This window comes from Nyctereutes procyonoides, unplaced genomic scaffold (genome assembly GCF_905146905.1).
Source record: "Nyctereutes procyonoides isolate TBG_1078 unplaced genomic scaffold, NYPRO_anot_genome, whole genome shotgun sequence".
In the NCBI taxonomy this organism is placed as follows: Eukaryota; Metazoa; Chordata; class Mammalia; order Carnivora; family Canidae; genus Nyctereutes; species Nyctereutes procyonoides.
In genome coordinates, this window is record NW_026575020.1 from 5,123,534 (window position 1) to 5,144,491 (window position 20,958).

Sequence of the window (20,958 nt, forward strand, 5' to 3'; positions counted from 1 at the left end):
GGAGCTAGCCGTGGCTCTCAGTGCCTGCGGGGTATCTCCTGCCCGGGCAGGTATTCAGTGATGGCACAGTGTTGGGGCCTCTGCTGAGTAAGTGGGCCGGTCCTCTCCTTGGACCTCTGGTCTGACTGCTGGCACTCGGTTTTCTGTCTCCTTTTCCCAGGTCAGGATGCAGGCCGAGGCTCTGGATCGGCTGCCAAGGGGTCCACACAGGGCTGGAGTCGGAGAGCCCGGGAGAGCCCTGGGCAGGTGTCGGAGTTGGACAGGACCCAGCTGAGCCAAGACCCGGGTGGGGGCACCCTGGCCATTGACACACTGCCAGATAACAGGACCAGGGTGGTGGTGAGTGCTGGGGGAACGTGGAAGGGGAGGGAAGTGGCGGTGGGGGACCCCCCAGGTGCCCTATGTGTACTTGCCAGAGGCATAAATCACATATCCTTTGGGATAGTCCTTGGATGTCAGCATGGAGAGGTGGATCCCAGGGGAGGGGATGAGAGCAGGGCCCAGCCTTGGAGCATAAAATCTTTGCATCTCTGAGCTTCATAGATTGCCTACCCTTTTGTGAACCCAGAGAGGTAAAGTGACTCGCCTGAGGATGCACACCATGTGCACAGGGTTCCTGACACTGCCTGAGGCCTCTGCTAAGATGAAGGTGGCCTTATGAGTCACATCCAGCTGCCAGCTCAGATCCTTCTCCCCTTCCCATTTCTTTTTTGTTTTTAAAGATTTTATTTAAAAACAAAAGATTTTATTTATTTATTTATTCATGAAACACACACACACACACACAGAGGCAGAGACACGGGCAGAGGGAGAAGCAGGCTCCATGCAACATGGGACTCGATCCTGGGTCTCCAGGATCACACCCTGGGCCGAAGGCAGCGCTAAACTGCTGGGCCACCGGGGCTTCCCCCCCTTCCCATTTCTGCATCATTTACAAACTGCGTAGCCCCAAAGGGTTAACAGCTGCAGAGGCTCAGGCTGCTTAGCCTCCAGGCAGGGCACAGAATAGAGAAGGCAATTAGGGAGAGTCTCCTCTGCCTGGGGCAGTAGTGAGGTGGTGGTGAAGGGAGGCCAGCAGGGTCAAGGCTCAGAGGAGCGTTGTCTACCCGCCCCCGCCCCCCCAACCGGCTTTCTTTAGAGGAGGCTGATGGGGGCCTCTGTGTCTGTAGGTGAATCTGTCACCATGTGTGCGTGTGTTTGCACGTGTGTCTGAGAATTTTTGTGTATTATGTACGCTTGCCTGTGTGTCTGTCACCGTGGGCTGTCTCTGAGTATGTGTGATGAATGCATGTGACCGCACAAGTGTGAGCGTGCCCCTGGCCACACGTGTAGGCATCGATAGCTGAGACTGAATTCCTAGGATGCAGAAAAATTATGACATAAGAGGCAACAACAGGATGTGCTTCTTGGCATACATTCCTTTATTTTATGTTCAAGAACGATCTTTTTACTTCAAGGAAGTGCATGCAGATAGTCAAAAAGGTCAAATCGTGCTGAGGACGGAGAACAAAGCTCTGCAGAAAGCCCGGCCCCTCGGCCCCCCCCCCCCCCCCCCCCCCCGCACCTGCCCGCCCCTTGCTCTGGAGGCGCCCCTGGGGGCTGCTTCTCCTGGTGGTTACCACCATATTTCTAAGTAATTTACTTATGCTGTTGCCTTTTGATTAACTCATTTAGACATTATCTGTTGACTAACTGTTGTGTAGATGAAGATTTGTCTTTTATATACTCCCTCGAGTGTCATCCTACTCTCAATATTTTTGTTAAATCCATATGCTCTGCTTTATATCATGATAATCATGTAAATATTGTTCGCCACTCATCCAAGCAGGAAAATATCATTGTTTACTTTCCTGTATAATTTTTGGTTTTCCAAAAGTTGGATCCTTGCCCCAACCCCCGTTTGCTTAATTTTCTTAATTACTTACCTTGGCTATATATTTTTATATATCCACTGGCCTCAAATAGAATTTTTAGTGTGGTCCAACCTGTCTGCTTCCCTCCCCCAGCCTTGGAAACCTCCCTCCTGTGGCCCTGCCCCGACCTGGGCTGGCTGCTGGCTCACTCGCCCACCTGTCCACCATGGGACCCCTCTCTCCTCTGAGGTTGGAACCCCCATATCTATCTCCTGTTGGGTGCCCTATTTTCTCTCCGGTTGAAACTCTGTGCCTTCTCTTTCCTGCTTCTCCCCCTTGTTTGTTTAGCTTCTTGAAAAAGGTTACATGGAAAATTCTTTAGAGAGCTCGTATGTCTGAAGATGCCTTTATTCTATGTTCACACCGATTGATGGTCTGGCTGAATAGAGAATTCTAGATTAAAAATAATTTTCCTTCAGAAGTTTGCAGGCATTATCTTCTGGCTTCCAGTGTCACTGTTGAGAGGTTTGATGTCATTCCTACTCTAGTTCTTTGTTTATAACTGCTTTCCCCCCATTCTGGAAGCTTTTGAGGGTAGAACCCCAGCATTCTGAAGGTGCAGTGATTTGTCCTGCCTCTAGCTCTTTTTTTCTCCTGCTGTGCTGGATGTGTGATGCAGTATTGCAACCTAGGACTTGCATTCACCAGTTCTGGAAAGTCCTCTTGTTTTATTTCTTTGAAATTCTTCTCTCTGACTATCCTTCTTTTTCTATTAATTCCCTTTGATTAAATGTCCATCTGAGGGATTGACCCTTGAACTTCCTTCTGTCTTCTATTGTCCATCCTTTTGCCTTTGTGGTGGTGGTCCATTTTTCTGGGAGATTTTCTCAACCATTTTTTTTAAAGATTTTATTTATTTATTTATTTATTTATTTATTTATTTATTTATTATGAGAGACACAGAGAGAGGCAGAGACATAGGCAGAGGGAGAAGCAGGCTCCCTTTTGGGAGCCCAATGTGGGACTCCATCCCAGGATCCCGGGATCATGACCTGAGCCAAAGGCAGACGCTCAACCACTGAGCCACTCAGGTGCCTCCCTCAACCTTATTTTCTTAATGTTACTGATCTTTTTTCCTACTTTCATATTTTTAATCTCCAAGAGCTCTTTATTATTTTCTGATTTCTTCTCATTTTAAGGGAAAAAAAGCATTGTGTTCTTGTATCATGGAAGTGATATCTTTTCTGTCCTAGGATATTTTTTCCAAAGAGTTTATTTATTTATCTGACAGAAAGCTAGAGTTAGAGAACCACAAGCAGGAGTGGAGGAGGAGGAGGAATAGCAGAGGGAGAGGGAGAAGCAGCCTCTCCACTGAGCAAGGAGTCAGACACCTGGCTGGATCCCAGGACCCTGGGATCATGCCCTGAGCCAAGGCAGATGCTGAAATGACTGAGTCGCCCAGGTGCCCCTGTCTTAGGATATTTTATTTATTTAGTTAGTTAGTTAAAAAAGATTTTATTTATTTTTATTTATTCATGAGACACACACACACAGAGGCAGAGACATAGGCATAGGGAGGGAGCAGGGTCATAAATGCTTTGAACTCTCCCTCTTTCTGCTTCATTTCAATGACTTCTTTTTCTTTTTACCTCAGGCTCTGACATGGCTTGGCACTATTACTGATCCTGTCTTTATTTACAATTTTGATATTTGGTTCATTATGGATTTTCTTGCATTCATTTCTATTCTATTTTAAAATATTGCATTTAGGACACCCGGGTGGCTCAGTGGTTGACACTCTGCCTGTGTCTCTGTTTCTCTCTGTGTGTCTCTCATGAATAAATAAATAAATAAAACCTTTAAAAAAAGAATGTGGGCAGCCCGGTGGCTCAGCGGTTTAGCACCGCCTTCAGCCCAGGGCATGATCCTGGAGACCTGGGATCGAGTCCCACGTTGGGCTCCCTGCATGGAGCCTGCTTCTCCCTCTGCCTGTGTCTCTGCCTCTCTCTCTCTCTGTGTGACTATCATAAAATTAAAAAAAAAAAAAGAATGCATTTAGATATTCTCTGGCTTGATGGCTGAGTTTGTTGGTGCCACTTTAAATGTTGTACCTGAGGTCAGAGCCCCCCTGCCTCACCTAATCTCTCTCTGAGAAGGAACCTGGTAGCACCTCAGAGAATGAAACCCCAACTCTCTTCCCATTCTGCCCTGTTTTCTCCATCCTGGAGAACCAGGGAGCCATAGAAGGCCTGGGCAGGAGAGAAATCCTGGGTAAGGGAGCCGCCAGACACACTTCCCTCCCCCCAGCTTTATTGGGGCATCAGTTAAAGAATTGGTACTTGCTCTGGGCCAGATCCCATGGTCAAAGGGCCATGTCCCAGTCAGTCCATGCAAAGAGGATCTTGCAGAAGAGAGCCACAGAAATGTGGACTTCTGGAAGCAATTGTCTGTGGACATCCAGAAAGGGCAATGGGGATCATTAAGAGCCAGTATAGACTTAATAATTCTCCCAGAACTTAAAAAACAATACAGGGGCGCCTGAGTGGCTTGGTTGGTTAAGTGTCTGCCTTCGCTCAGGTCATGATCCTGGGGTCCTAGGATGGAGCCCCGCACTGGGCTCCTTGCTTTTTCTCCCACTCCCTCTGCCCCTCCCCGTCCTTGTGCTCCCTCTCTAATAAATGAAATAAAATAAAATAAAGGAACACATAAATTCTTGGGCTCCACCCTGGGATGACTAGTTCAGAAATGTTGGAGATGGAACATGGGAGTTAATTTCTTTAAAAATTCCCATGTGGGCTCCTAGGTGGCTCAGTGGTTGAGCATCTGCCTTTGGTTCAGGTCGTGATCCTGGGGTCCTGGGATCAAGTCCCACATTGAGCTCCCTGCAGGGAGCCTGCCTCTCCCTCTGCCTAAGTCTCTGTCTCTCTCATGAATAAACAAAATCTTTAAAAATAAATAAAAAAATAAAAGTTCCTGTGTGATTCTGATGGTCACCTAAGTGTGGGAACTTCTGATCTGTATTATTTCAAACCAATTTTAAAATCAGTTACTAGAATGATCAGCATAACATGAAGTTTTCTCAGATGCCACGTGGCTGTACTTGACTACATGACTTCCGCCATCCCTGGAGCATCGTGGCCCCCTCCACAGCCACACATCTAGAGTCCACGTGAGGGAGCAAGCCCCCACCTGGCAGGAGACACCTCTGTGCCCAGCTCTGCCTGTGAGACAGGAGGATCAGATGTCTACCTTAGCTGAAAGAGAGTTCAGATGTCAGATTGGGATCCAGAAGACTGCCTTGGCAGGCTGAGTGATAGTCGGCTTCGTGCCAGATGAAACTACCAGGATAAATATAAATCTTGGCACTTAGGTTTAAAATAAGGTGGGAGAGATGTGGCTTAGCGACAGTTCATGAGGAAAAGATGTGGGGCTCCTCACCGCTCGTGGGCTGGAGATGAGTCAGGAGTGTGAAGTGGCTGCCAAGGACGGAGGTGGGAAAGCTGACTGCGTTAATGGAAACTGATGGAAACCCACAGAAACCTGGGAACCAGTGCTAGGGCGCTAGAGACCATATGGGGTATTTCTTGGCCTGACCATAAGCTGAAGCTCTTTTAGATGGTTTTAGATGGTTATCTAGATGGTTAGACAGTTAGATGGTTATCTGGAAACCAGAGGAATCCAGAATGGTTGAAGGAGCTTGCGGGCATTTAGCCTGATATAGAGAAGGCTCTAGATACAGCTGTTTTCTCGTAGCTGCAGGGCTGTGACTGCTGCAGAGGGAATAGACTTTTTCTCCATAGAACTTATCACTTCCTGCACCAAATTATTTATTTCTGTGTTTATATTGCCTGTCCTCCTCCCTGGAATGGAAGCCCCCTGAGACCCAAGACTTTTATGACTCTGCCCCCAGGGCCTGGCACACAGTAGGAGCACCTCCTTTGAAGGAGCATAGGAAGCAGGGATTTCCTCATCCCCAGAAGCCTTGGAAGACTGGGTTGTTGAAGAGAAGACGTAGTGCTGGGGTTTATCCTTGGACTCAGTGCCTCCAAGGACTCCAACTCAACTGACTCTTGGGTTCCCACACACATAAGAGAACGGCAGGGATCCCTGGGTGGCTCAGCGGTTTAGCGTTGCCTTCAGCCCAGGGCGTGATCCTGGAGTCCCAGGATGGAGTCCCACATTGGGCTCCCTGCATGGAGCCTCCTTCTCTCTCTGCCTGTGTCTCTGCCTCTCTCTCTCTGTGTCTCTCATGAATAAATAAATAAGATCTTAAAGAGAGAGAGAGAGAGAGAGAGAGAGAGAGAGAACAGCAGTGCTTACACATGCCACATGTGTGTGCTTGTCTGTGACCCAAGTGGTCTCATGTCCAGGGCCTCAGGGAGGCCTGTGCTCCATTCCTTCCTGGAACCCCCTAGACCTTGCACTGAGCAGTGTTCAGTGGGGGACACTGATGATCACCTCACAGCTGGGCCTCAAGCCCCACCCCCTGCCCAATTGACATCCAGGCTGTGTGCCCACTCTGCCCAGGACAGTAGGTAGCCTCAGCCACTCAGGAGCCCAGTAAAGGGCCCTGGAGACACCTGCTTCTCCTGAGTCTCTGCTCAGTGTCTCTGAGAGCTGGGGTCTATTTGAGCAGAGGAAAGGCGATCTAGACCAAGACTTGGTGGCATTGGACTAGGCAAGAGGGGAGTGATGGGAAGAGGATATTTCAGCATATTTGGTTTGGTCTGTTTCAGAAGGTTTTTTTGAGCATCACCAGGAAAACGTTTCTGCTACTTATCTATCACAGCCTGATTCACGCCTCTGCTCTAGGGCCATACTGAGGGGCTGAGGGCCTGGCAGCTGGGGTTCCATTCCCTTTGCTGCCCCATACACCTACCCCAGAGTCCTCTCATCTTCCTTTTTGTTCTTCAGTACACCCTCCTGGCTGTGGGCTTCCCTTCTGGCTCGGGCCCTCTGCCCAGCCCTGATCCTAGACCTTCCCTGCCCAGTCCCTCTGACCATCTTCCTGTCTTGCCCCCTCTGGCCCAAGCCTTTCTTCATGGTCTCTTCTTCCTAGATCCCTGCCCAGACTCCCTATCCAGCCCTCCCACCTGGCCCCTCTGCCCAGCCTCCCTGACCGGCATCCTCTGCTCAGCCCCTTCTGCCCAGCAGCCTAGGCTGGCCACCTTGCCACGATGCTCTGTCCAACTCAGATCTTGTTTTGAGACCTTGAGGCATCCAGCCCACACTCCCAGGGTGAGCTGACAGCTCTGAGGCCCTGGCCAGAGTCTTCTCCTTAGATTATAATCTCATGCCCACTCTACCACCATGCCCCAGTGAAAATAAGACTCTTGTCTGGACCAGGCTTTCCAGAGATTTTCCACAAAGACCAATTCTGAGGCCCTGGAACACTGGGAACTTTTTTGAGGGGTGGGTTGGGGCTTGGGGGGAACTACAGTGCTAGGTCAGAGACCCTGGGTTGTGGCTCAGTTTATTCCGAGAAGATGGAAAGGGGAAGGAAGACTTGGAGAAAGTTCTTCCATCCTTCCATCCTGGATTGCCAATCATAGTCCAAGGTTTTCTTGGTTCTGTGTTTCAGATCTAGGCCAGAGTTTGGGAGGAACCAAGCTTGAGAATGTTCACATTTGGAGGTTCCCCTTTAGTAGAATATTTTCTCCATGGTAAGAAAGACTCCCTCCTCCCACCTCCAGTCTTCCCTAGGGTCCCGCTTCCCTAAGTTCCTCTCCTCTCTGGCCAAGCAAAACTTACCCGCTCTTTCCCCCCATGGTGGGCCCAGGAATGCTGAGGGACCCTGGCCCCATGGGGTCCAAGATGATGGACAGCAAGAGGGACAAATGAGTGCAATACCTGCCTGGTTTCTACAACCTCCCAAAGTTTGCAGTTCCTAAAAGGAGACTTCTAGAAGGTCGCCTCCCCAGATCGAGGGGCCTGGGCAAGATGGCACAGACAGACTAATAGCACAGACAGCCAAAGAGCAAGCAGTGCTCATGGAAGGATCATGCCAGTGGGCTCAGGGGAAGGGATGAGGTGGGGAGGCCGCACCTGGAGAATCCTGTGTGTGGTGTGTGAGGTGGATGGAGGGAGGGGAAGGCCAGGAAGAGAGAAGAGAGAAGAGAGAAGATAAGAGATTTTGTAAGAAGAAGAGGTGTTTGGGGGACACCTGGGTGGCTCAGCGGTTGAGCATGTGTCTTTGGCTTAGGTCGTGATCCTGGGGTTCAGGATCGAGTCCCACATTGGGCTCCCTGCGAGGAGCCTGCTTCTCCCTCTGTCTGTGTCTTTGCCTCTGCCTCTCTCTCTCGGTATATCTCATGAATAAATAAATAAAATCTTTTAAAAGAAGAAGAAGAAGAAGAAGGGGTGTTTGGGGAGGTGGGAGGTGGAGTGCAGGTGTCCAGTCTCCAGCACTGTGGAAACAGCCCAGCAGTCCTGGTCTTGGCCCTGGTATGACCCTGAGCTGGATGCTTAGCCCCTCGATTAATGAACCCAGCATTGGGAATCCCTGCAAGCCCCTGGTAGCTTCGAATTTCCCAAATGGAGGGGGAAATACTGATCTCACGGGGTTGATATTCAGAAGCAAAATGCGAGGCATGTGATGAGTTCTTTGATCTTATCCTTTCCCCATTTGCCCCCTCCTGGCTCAGTAAGGGTGCTGAAGACCCCCCCGGCTGCGCAGCCCTAGGACGTCCACCTCCTACAGTTCTTGTTGATCCTTTTCCTTTCCCTTGGGCAGGTTCATTGGTTGGTTGGTTGGTTGGCTTTTTTCTTTCTTTTTTTGTGTTGAAGTGAGACTTACATAACATAAAGTTAACCATTTTATTTTTTAAAGATTTATTTATTTGAGAGAGAGAGAGAGACAGAGAGAGAGAGAGAGAGAACGCACAATGGGGGTAGGGCCAGAGGGAGACGGAAAGAGAGAACCCCAAGCAGACTCCCTGCTGAGTATGGAGTCCGAAGCAGGCTCAATCCCACAACCCATGGAGTCATGACCTGAGCCAAAATCATAAGTTGGATACTTAACTGGCGGCGCCGCCTTAGTGCCCACATAAAGTTAACCATTTTAAAGTGAAGTACATTTAATACATTCACAATGTTGTGCAACCATCACCTCTATCTAGTTCTAGAACATTTTTTAAAAGATTTTATTTTTATTTATTTGAGTGAGCAAGAGAGAGCACAAGTGAAGGGAGGAGCAGAGGGAGAAGCAGACTCCTCACTGAGCAGGAGCCCGATGTGGGGCTCCATCCCAGGACCCTGGGATCATGACCTGAGCTGAAGGCAGATGCTTAACTGGCTGAGCCATGGAGGTGCCCCTAGTTCCAGAACATTTTCATCACCCCAGAAGGAAATGCTGTACCTTTAAACAGTTGTTCCCTACCTACCCCTCTTCATCTCCTAGCACCCACCAATCTGTGTTCTATTTCGTTACCTATTCTGGATGTCTCACATATAAATGAAATCACATGATATATGATCTTTTGTGGCTGGTTTCTTCCACCTAACATGATGTTTTCAAGTCTCATCAGCTATTTATGGCTGAATACTATTCCATCGTACAGATATACCACAATTTGCTGATTCATTCATTTGTTGATAGGGTATTTCTGCCTTTTGGCTACTGTGAATAGTGCTGCAGTGAATGTATGTACATGTATTTGTTTGAGGACCTGTTTTCAACTATTTGGGCCATATACCTAGGAGTGGAATTGCTGTGTCATATGGCTACTCTATGTTTAACATTTTGAGGAACTTCCAAACTGTTTTCCATGATAGCCAAACCACCTTACACTCTTATCAGCAACATATTGAAGATTTAGAATTCTCCACATCCTTGCCAACACTTGTTATTGTCTTTCTTTATATAAATCATAACATCCCAGTAGATCTAATATGGTATTCATTGTGGTTTTGCTTTGCATTTCCTGAATGACTAATGATGTTAAGCATCTTTTCATGGGCTTGTTGGTCATTTGTATATCTTCAGAGAAATGTCTACTTAAGTCCTTTGCTGCTTTGCCCATTTTCTAATTGGGTCATTTGTCTTTTTTGTGTTGGGCAAATTTCTTAACCTCTCTTCATTGTCAAATGGGGATGCTATTGTCTAAATGTAATTGGAAAGATGTCCTATAGGAGTCTATAACAAAGGCCTGGCACAGGGTCAGGAATGATAAACATTAGCTGACTCTGAATTAGGCTCTGGTCTAATTAGGCGGCCAGTCATCTTGGTTTTCCCAGAATGGTCCTGGGTTTCACAGTGAACATCCAGCATCCTGGGAAATTGCAGTAGCAGGCAAACTAGGACAGCTGGTCACCCTACTGTGGTCCCAGGTACAGTAGATACTAGGTGTCCTTGCCACATCTTTGCTCCAAACCTCACATGCCTCATCTGAGGTAAGATGGAACTGAGAATGGCTCGTGGAGTTGTTCTAAAAATCAGGTGAGGGACGCCTGGGTGGCTCAGGGGTTGTGTGTCTGCCTTCAACTCAGGGCATGATCTCGGGTCTGGGGATCAAGTCCTGCATGGGGCTCCCTGCGGGGAGGCTGCTTCTCCCTCTGCCTATGTCTCTGCCTCTCTTTCTGTGTCTCTCATGAATAAATAAGTAAAATCTTAAAAAGAAATCAGATGAATTAATTGGTTGAAAGTTAACCAGAAAGGCAGGCAGGGGAAGGTAGTACTTTTCCCCTAGATCTTACCTGGAAGTGTAAAAAGAGTATGCTAGCAGCCACAGATGTCTTCCTGGCCTTGGCACTTCAGGTGCTGTGCTTCATAGCCTCACTACTCCAAGTTTGGTGGGGGAACATCAGGCTCGGCAACACCTGGGAATGTATTAGAAATGCAGAACCTCGGGGTGCCTGGGTGGCTAAGCATCTGCCTTCAGTTCAGGAATCCTGGGATTGAGCCCCGTGTTGGTCTCCCTGCTGAGCAGGGAGCCTGCTTCTCCCTCTCCTCTTGTGCTCTCTCTCTTTAATAAATAAATACAATCTTAAAATAAATAAATAAATAAATAAATAAATAAATAAATAAATAAATAAAATGCAGATGCTCAGGGGCACCTCACTGGCTCAGTCCACAGAACGTGCGACTCTTGATCTCAAGGTTGTGAGTTCCAGCCCTACAATGGGTGTAGAGATAACTTAAAAAAATAAAAAATAAAGAAATGCAGAAACCCAGGCTTTGCTGAATCAGAATCTGATTCTCGGATGATTTGGATGCTGAGTAAGGTTTGAGAAGCTTTATAACTAAAGTTTTAAAGCAGTGGAAACCATCCTGGAGGTGGAAAGTACATCAATAAATTCATTACAGGAATATTTATGAGAGCATAAAAATTAGAAGCTATCTGAATGCCCAAAAATAGGGAATTAGTTAAGAAAATTGTGGGATTCCTTCTGAGTGGATGGCCAGGAAGCCATTAGAAGTGATGGGTTTTTAAAAATTTTATTTATTTATGTATTCATGAGAGACACAGAGAGGCAGAGGCAGAGGGAGAAGCAGGCTCCACGCAGGGAGCCCAACGTGGGACTCGACCCCAGGACTCCAGGATCATGCCCTGAGCCGAAGGCAGATGCTCAACCACTGAGCCACCCAGGCATCCCAGAAGTGATGGTTAAAAGACCATGTTTAGATATCATGAAACCTGACAGAAGTAGTCCACACAACTGGATGATCAGCAGTATTATAACCATGTGAAGTTCTACACATATGGAAAAGGCTAGAAGGAAATATGCCATCATGGGACTGGATGAGGGATGGGGGAGGTCTGTTTTTGTTTTTGGTTTGCCTGGTCCTGATTCTGTGTGGTGATATGATATATATTTATGCTGTTAAAAATCCCTGTTGGCTGATATTCCTCCTCATGTTGAATCAGTGTCAGGATAAGATGATTCTTCCGTTTCCTGTTGAGGACATTGAGAAATGCTTTGTCTAGAAAGCTGCTCTTCGGGATCCCTGGGTGGCGCAGCGGTTTGGCGCCTGCCTTTGGCCCAGGGCGCTATCCTGGAGACCCGGGATCGAGTCCCACGTCGGGCTCCCGGTGCATGGAGCCTGCTTCTCCCTCTGCCTGTGTCTCTGCCTCTCTCTCTCTCTGTGACTATCATAAATAAATAAAAATTAAAAAAAAAAAAAGAAAGCTGCTCTTCACTCTCTTCCTGAGCCTGGTCCAACCCCCCACTTCCAGGGCTTTCATAGGTCAGTCCCATCCATCCTGACACCTCTTTATGCTAGGCCCTCAGCACTGATGCCAATACCCCTTTCTCTGGCCTGGGTCCCTCCCTTTCCAGGATGGACCTGCTTTCTGTACTTCGTGATGACAGGTATTCTGTGTGGGTTTATTTTAACCTGAGGCTTGAATACTTCCAGAGGGCAGATGGAGGTTATTATGTGGATATATGAGGTAAGGGAAAATAATAATAAAAGGCAGTGTTACAGGAGCCCTTCCTCAGTGCAGACCTCATCCTATGGCCTTACATTTAATTCACCCACCTACCTGAGGGGGTAAATATTTCTGATACTGTCTTGGAACAGAGAGGTGAAGTACTTGCCTCAAGTTGCACAGCTAGTGAATGGCACAGGCAGGACAAGAGCCCAGGGGTTGGAGCACTGTCTCATCATGGATGAGAATGCCTGGCACATTGGTCCAGACAGGGGGTGTTTCTAGACCAGTGCTTTCCAAAGCTTATTGTGCAAAATAATCCCTTGGGGAGCCTGTTCAAATTTGGATTTTGATCCAGCAGGTTTGGGATTGGGCTCGGGATTCTGCATGTCCAGTGAGCTCCCAGGTAATGCAGATGCTGCTGGTCCCTGGGACACTTTTTGGGGAACAGGGATCTGAGAACATTCCTATGGGTCTTGTAAGTCTCCATGGCTTGGTGGAGTCAGAGAATGGGATGCCCCCTCCCCTAGCAATCCCATCAGCACCTCCTGGGTTGGGCCCAGCTGCCTGGAACACTGTCCCGAAAAGCCTGGCTGGCCAGATCTCTCCAGCAGGCCCTGCAGAGTGCCCTTGGTTGCCTGCCCCAGCATTTTCACCTGCCAGTTGGCTGGCAGTTGATGGGTCGATGGTGACAGCTTAGCCTGAGCTCCTGTCCAGAAACGTCTTGAGCTCAGCCAAGGTAAATGCTGCCCCGCTGTCAGAAATGAAGTGCCTGGCGGGCTCCAGGCATGAATAATTGAGGCAGAAGAGACATTGTAACAGCAGACGTTTAGGACGGAGCTGGGGTTGGTTTGGAGGAGACAGCCTCCACAATCAAAACCTTTTTTGGAAAGGTCCAACAAAATCATTGTAATAGCTCCTACTTAGCGAACACCTACTGTGGACCAGGCACTGGGCTAAGAGCTTTACATTGCTCTGTTTTGTCTAATCCTTTCAAGAACTCTGTGCAGGAGGTTACTGACGAGGGACTGAAGCTGAGAGGAGAGTAATGTTTGGCACTAACTACTATGTAGCGGAGCCAGTGTTTGAACTTGGGTCTGACTCCACAGCCCTTGCCCTTGATCCTAGAGCAGTGGTTTTCAAAGTGCACCCCATGGAACCCTAAGGGTTCACAGAGGCGCTTCTTACACAAGCTGCTGTGGGTTGGAGGGTGGTGGAGAAGGAAGTAACAGCAGGCTGGGCTCCAGGCCCTTCTTTCCTTCCCCCGGAATGGCCATACTTGGATGTGATTTATGTCCTGAGCTTCCACAGAAGATTAATTGGAAGAAAGGATTCCATGAGCAAAAATGTTTGAAATCCACATCGTGCTGCCTCCCAGAATGAATATGGATTATTGACCAGGGCTTCTTGCACGCATTTCAAGGAAACACAATTCCCTTTGGTGGACTTGCCAAATAGTCTGGCTCAGGCTACGCCCCCTGACCCTCTGTAATGTTAGGCTATCCCTGTCGTAGCTTCTGGCCTCCAGGTCCGCAGGGTCTGGAGGGCCAGCCTCAGGGGTAACAGGACTGCCCCAAAGACAGCAGGTGTGACGCAGTGATGGTGAATTCCTGGGATGAGTTCACAGCCCAGGCATGGCCCCTAAATCCCTTTAGGAGTCGCATGTATATGGATTACAGTGAAGAAGCCCTCAGATTGACAGGCCTAAGGAGGTCTCCTCTTGGGACTTTGCTTGTATTAGTTAGGATACAGATTCAGTTCTTGTAATAAATGTTAAATTGATGAGGGACAGGGGTGTGAGAGTTTATTCTTCTACATGTAATAGTGTGAGTATAAGTAAGCAGGGATCGATGTAGTGTCTCCATGGTGCTGGGAACTCAGCTTCCCTCTATCTTGCTACCTGCTGCTCTGCAACATGTGCCTTCTCAGTTGTGGTCCACGATGGCAGCCCATTCCTACTGAGGACAACTGTTTTGCTGGTCTTCCATTGGCTGGCCGTAGTCTCGTAGCCCCACTTAGCTGTTGGAGGGCTGGGACACGTAGTCTTAGCTGGATGGCCATGTACCTAATGGAAACTAAAGGAAGAAAGAGAGAGTGGTTGGGGGAAGCATTTATCCATCTCTGTCATGGGTGGACTTCGTATATCAAAATTGATGATGTTGGCAGCAGCGGGAGCAGGACCTGCAGTAACAAATGGGAAGTGCCCCCACAGTCAGTCAAGAAGCTGGAGGTGGGGCCATCGGGGTGGTTCAGTGGGTTAAGTTTCTGCCTTTGGCTCAGGTCATGATCCTGAGGTCCTGGGATCGAGCCCCACATCCAACTCCCCGTGTAGTAGGGAGCCTGCTTCTCCTTCTCCCCCTCCTGTTTGTGCTCACTCACTCTCTCTCTACTAAATAAATAAAATCTTAAAAAAAAAAAAAAAGAAGAAGAAGAAGCTGGCAGTGATTGACTTTATAGAAGAAAACCACGGCAGCCTGGGTGTTGTCAGGGAAAATTCTCCCAGAAATTGGGTTTCCCACTTCTCTCTTCCCATTCAGATTCTCACCGTCTATGCTGGTAAAGAACTGCCTAGGGTCTCCCTGGAAGGTGCTCAGATCACCCCATGAACAAGACTCCTCTAGTTAGTGTCCTTTTGGTTCTGAGGAGCTGTTTGAATTGTGTCAGGAGAAAGGTTTATAATGAGGAGTTAGAGACCTACCATGCGATAGAGATGACAGATGGCCTGCCCTCAGGGACCTGGCAGTCAGAAACCAGGGCTGCTTTCCTTCTCTCCACACCCACTTCCATTCTTGTCTCCTTTTCACCCATCCAGTGTATATTTATTGAAGCCAGATGCATGTAAGGTCTTCCTTCTCCTCTCTGTGGACAAGCAGTCACATTTAGGACAATGCCCTGGTGACCCAGAGTCACCCATGTCCTACACTTGCTGCCAGGGGGAGCCAGGGTTTCTCTTCCTTGCTTGGAAAGCGTCTCCCTAGCTAGCTTCAATTCCTCAGGGAAGAGCTTGAGGAGTCAGGGGACTTCCTCCTGTGTGCAGGACGTGCCAGCTTTGGAATGCTTTCCGTAGACTTGGATTCCCAGAGGAGGCAGCTGGTCCTTCCTAAGTGGCTTGTGTATCACCTTCTGTCAGCACTGAGGGAAGATGTCCTGGTCACCACCCCACATGTTCTCAGCACAGCCTCGGGCCCCCTCAGCCGCGGGATCCTTGTGACTGAACTAATTCAGCAGGCAGATCCTAACACTTACCATATGCCAGGTGCCAAGCCTTACACTAGGTAGGTTCTGCAGGTGAGAAGATGAACATGAAACAGTCCCCTTAGCCCTGTGCCCCAAAAAAGACCCACGCTGGTTCTTCTGATGCAAGAGATTTTAACCAATGACTAAAGAGTGGCCCACGTCACCTTCCAGTGGGGCCAGCTACTTAAAAACCTAAGAAACAACAGAGGGAGGAGAGGCCATTGCCTTTGAGTAAGACTGGCCTGGTTTCAGCTGGGGCCAGTGAGATGGGTCCCCAGTCACCCCACCCTTTGCCATCTTAGCTGAGGCAGCAGACACATGTTAGCATCTGTTTGGGCTTCCCAACTGCAGAGCGTGGCTTCTGCCCGGGGCCCTCATTTCTCATGCCTAGAGGTTTGGTGAAAGCTCTCACCAGGTGAGTCCCAGGAACCAGGTGATAGAAACCAGACCCTTCTCCAAGCTTCCAAGCAGCTGTTTTAAACACAGGTCTGCTCAGGTTCCTAGGAGGGAGCTGCATTTGGTTGACTCCCAACATACCTGCCAGTGTCTGTTCTTGGCTGCTGTCCTGCTTTGTTTGGTAATACGATCCCATTCAGGTCACCAGGATGTGTGGTGGTAGCAGTAAAACAGAGAGAGGATAAACAGGCATTTGATGGACTAGGCTTTGTGACCATTCATTCATCAACAGATCCTCCAATTGAGCAATATTCTGTGCTTAACCATCATAGGTAAAGGCAAATCTCACCTGTGAAGAATGTATGGTCTCACAGGAAAGGCAGGGGTGGAGGTAATAAGTCTAAACAACTAAATCATCACAAGTATGCAACATATTGAGAGGGAGAAACCCAGGGTGTGATGAGGGGAGGTTCTCCTGAGCTAGTGAGTGCTGAACTGAAAGGATGAGAAGGAGTCAGCTCCTGAATGGAGTGGGAAAGAGGTTTTGAGGTGCAGAAGGTACAAGGCCCTGAGGCAGACCAGTCTTGGTAATTTCAGAAGCTGAAGAAGCCCAGCAGGGCTGGAGCACAGAGAGCAGGGGCACAAGAGGTGGTAGGTGGAAGCCAGACTATGTGTCAGGGGCACAAGAGGTGGTAGGTGGAAGCCAGACTATGTGTTTTTGTGTAATAGACAGCTGAATCCAAGGACTTACTGAGCATCTCTCCAACATATCATCAGGAACCCAGGTTCTGTCTTGTTCTTGTGGCTCTTGTTCTTATCCTCACAATATGGCTGTTGAAGTTCCAGCCATCGTATCTGCATTCCAGGCAGGAATAAGGAGAAGAGCAAAGGTAAGAGGGACAAAGAGTCAAACGTGACCTGCAGGAGAGTCTTCATTTTATCTTATTAGCCAGCCTATATCACATGGTAACCCTTAAGACATCCAGGGAATGAGGATTTTTAGCTGGTTACTTTGCTGCTTGCTATAGGTCCAATGTTCTGTTAACAAAGAAGTCGGGGTGGTCGTGGTGGTGGATATTGGATAGGTACGTCAGGAGTCTGCCGCACAGAGCTTTGTAGGTCATGGTAAGGAGTGTGGTCTTTGTTCTGAGGCAGCTGGGGAGCCATAGAATGTTCTATGCAGGGTGATGATATGGAAGGGGGAGACAATTCAGAGGTGCCCTCCTTGAGCCACAGCAACACGTAGATTTGAGCCTATATGTTAGTTTCCTAGAGATCCTATAACACATCACCACAAACTTGGTGTTTTAAAACAATAGAAATTTATTCTCACAGTTTTGGGTGCTGGGAGTCTGAAATCAAAGTGTCATCAAAGCCATACTCCCTCTGAAGGCTCAAGGGGAGAATCCTGCCTTGCCTATTCTGGTGGCTCCTGGCTTTCCTTGGTGTTCCTTGGCTTGTAAGCTACATCACTCCAATCTCTGCCTCTGTCATCACATGGCCTTCTTCCCCGTGACCCCTTTGTGTCTGTATCCAAATCTCTCTTTCTCTTATAAGGTGGCATAGTTGGTTAAGCATCCAACTCTTGGTTTCAGCTCAGGTCCTGATCTTAGGGTCACGAGATTGAGCCACACATGAGGCGCTGCAGTCAGCAGGGAGTCTGCTCAGGACTCTTTCTCCCTTTCCCTCTGCCCCTCCCCGCCTCTCTCTCTCTCTCAAATAAATAAAATCTTAAACAAACAAACAAACAAACAAACAAAAACAATGTGAGCACCCACCATTGGATTTAAGGCCCACCCTAATCCAATTTGACCTCACCTTGACTATACTTGCAAAGATTCTACTTCCAAATAAGGTCTTATTCATAGGCATTAAGACTTGAGCATATCTTTTTTTTTTTTTTTTTTAGATTTTATTTATTTGAGAGAGCGAGCGAGAGAATGTGTACAAGCGGGGAGAAGGGGCAGAGAGAGGGGGAGAAGCAGGATCCTTGTTGAGCAGGTGTGGGGCTGGATCCCAGGACCCTGGGATCATGACCTGAGCAGAAGGCAGACCCTTAACTGACTGAACCACCCAGGTGCCCTTTGAACATACTTTTTTGTGGACACAAACCTGCAGGGCATGCATAAGGACTAAAGAACCAGCTAGCCCCTGCTCTGTTCTGTGGGGCCATTCATTTCCCCCTCACCCATAGAGACAGCCCAGGAATTTGGGACGGCCATACTCACAATCTCAGGATTGTGAGTTCAAGTCCTGCATTAGGTCCCACCTGGACCTGGAGCCTACATTTAAAAAGAGAGAGAGAGAGAGAGGTTGAGAACTCCCATCCCCCACAGATGGTGGGGGCTATTTGCAAAGGATAGACGTCCTCATAGGGCAAGTAGTGGGAGAAGATCAATAAGAAGGTGATGTTTAGGGCAGCCCCAGTGGCTCAGCGGTTTGGCGCTGCCTTCAGTCCAGGGCGTGATCCTGGAGACCTGGGATCGAGTCCCACGTTGAGCTCCCTGCATGGAGCCTGCTTCTCCCTCTGCCTGTGTCTTTGCCTCTGTGTGTGTGTGTGTGTGTGTGGTGTGTCTCATGAATAAATAAATAAAATCTTAAAAAAAAAAAAAAGAAGGTGATGTTTAAGTGGAGCATTGACAAAGTGGGGATCTGCCTGGGGAGGAAGGCAAGGAGGTCATTCCAGGCAGGAGGATCAGCATGTGTGACCACTGGTGGCCTGAGGGGAGTCTGGGCTGATGAGTGGGTGCACAAGGATGTACAGGGTAATGAGAGAAGGCGAGAGCAGTGAAGCTGGAGAAATTGGAGCTGACTCCTGATGAGACTACGGTTTGGGTTTTGTCTGGAGGACAGTGGGAGCCCCAGATGGCTTGTGAGCACAGTGATGTGGCCTTGCACGTGCTTTAGATTTGTTTGACAGCTGCACCGAGGGTAGGTGGAAGTGTGGGCTGTCTGGAGGCTGGAGGGGAGGAACCAGGCAGTGGCGGTGGGGAGATCCCCCTCCCCCGCCACACCATCCTTCTGCTCATCTTCTCCCGACCCTGCCCTGACCCCAGGTCCCCAGAGCGTGTCACTTGTCAAAAGAGCAGAGTCTGCCTCTTGGCGGGTGCAGGGAACAGGCATCCCTCGTCCCTGTTCATGCTGGGCCCAGGGCAAGGGCCGGCTGGGCAGCTGGCAGGTTGGCAGGAAGAACATGGTCTGCTCTGCTGTGTCTGCAGCCACTGTCACTGGACAGCCTGATTAATGACCCACTGCGTCCGGGCCTCCTCACGGGTCAGCAGCCCCATCTCTGCAGCCGCAGCCAAGTGAACCAGCCTTCTCTGCCTCCTGCCCCCTTATGGCTGGTGCTCCCAGATGGGCAAAATGCTATGACATCGCCTCCTCCCTGGCTCTGCCACCCTTTCTGCTCACTAATTCCTGTCCTCTTTTAAGTCCTGGCCCTAAATGCCTCCTGTGCAGGAGAGACTTTACAGAATTAACTCCCAGCCTGCTGTGTTCAGCTTGTTCTTTATTTTATCCACGTCGAGCTCATGGTAGAGGTTAAAAATGTCTTGAAGGAACCACGGCTGCTTCTCTTCCTTTTCTCAGCCCTCTGGCGACTGTCGCGTGGGCCCCGAATTCTCCCTCTGCTTAAGGGCCTATGTCTGTGTGTTCTACTTGCATAAGGCCTGCTTCCTCCATCAGACTAACAGGATGACCCCAAGATCAAGGATCTGCCTCCATCTTTATTTTTCGTTTATCTATTTAGTTATTTTTGAGGGTGAGTGGGTAGGGACAAAGGAAGGGAGGTTGGGAGAGAAAGAGAGAGAGAGAGAGAGAGAGAGAGGGAATCTTAAGCAGGCTCCCTGCTCAGCACAGAGCCCGACTTGGGGCTCAATCTTGCAACCCTGAGATCCTGACCTGAGCTGAAACCAAGTATTGGATGCTTAACCGACTGACTGTCCCAGACACCCCTCTGCCTCCATCTTTATACTGGTGGCTTCTAAGATCCAGGTTTTTTTTGTTTTTTTTTTCCCCTTAAGCAGGGTAACCTCAGGGCAGTGACTGTGTCTCCCTTCAGTCTGGGAGCTCCCTGAAGACGAGAGCTCTGTTTGGGGTTGCCCTGTCTGTTTCTTGCTGATGCTCCAAGCTCAGCTCTGCCTTGGGCATGCTCTGTGCATACTCAGGGGCTGCAGGAAAAGCCCCCTGGCATATCTGGGAATGGAAGGGCTGAGCATGGGTATAGCAGGTGTGAATTTGGCTGGAGCCAGAGCTGTTGGGGTCTGACTATGGGCCTGGTACTGAGCTATGGTCTGGGGCCAAGGGGAGCCCAGGACATCCAGGCCTAAAGGAGTCCTGGAGGCCCCAGATCCAGGGAGGGCTGGGACTTCGAATCAGAAGTCCATGCAGGGGAGGGGCAGAGGATGGCTCTTGGCCAGGCTGAGTCTTCATAGCTGCTGTGGTCTCTGTCTTGGGTGGTGGCAGGAGGACAACCATAACTACTATGTGTCCCGTCTGTATGGCCCCAGCGAGCCCCGAAGCCGGGAGCTGTGGGTGGACGTGGCCAAGGCCAACCAGAGCCAAGTGAAGGTCCACAGAATCCTCTCCAACACCCACCGGCAGGCTTCGGTGAGTATGCCAGTCCCTGGCAGCACTGCCTTGGGCCGGGAGGCTGGGGGCCAAGGCCCTGTGCCCAATAGTGGGCATGACTGTGGCCTAAGGTCCATGATCTGGGAAGTGCCTTTCAGGGGCCCCTGGGGGGCCTGGCCAGAGTTAAGGTGCCAACCTGTGGTCCTGGGGGCCTGTCTGGGACCTGCCTGTCCCTGATCCTGTGCAAACAAGCGTGCAGCAGTGTGGGTGTCCAACCTCCTGGCCTACAGCTTGCCCATGCTGATTCTCTCTTATGCCTGCAGAGAGTGGTCTTGTCTTTTGATTTTCCTTTCTATGGGCATCCTCTGCGGCAGATCACCATAGCAACTGGAGGTAAGGCTGTGTCTGTCGGTGGGACTGGGGGAGGTTTGGAGATCTCAGCCAGAACCCCAGGGGCCTACCTGGGAAGGTTCATTGGAGGCAGGGGTACACAGACAGACAGTAGAGGGTCCCACATCCCACACTGGGCTATG

At 49.3% G+C, this 20,958-nt stretch overlaps 1 protein-coding gene across 1 annotated transcript in view; it reads left to right on the forward strand.

Moving 5' to 3' along the window:
* Positions 1-20,958, forward strand: part of PLXDC1 (plexin domain containing 1) — a 61,220-nt gene that overhangs the window by 7,858 nt on the left and 32,404 nt on the right. The window contains exons 2-4 of the mRNA XM_055328980.1: positions 161-339; positions 20,321-20,464; positions 20,749-20,818. Of these exons, the coding sequence (XP_055184955.1) occupies positions 161-339; positions 20,321-20,464; positions 20,749-20,818 (393 nt within the window). The remainder of the gene's footprint in view (positions 1-160; positions 340-20,320; positions 20,465-20,748; positions 20,819-20,958) is intronic.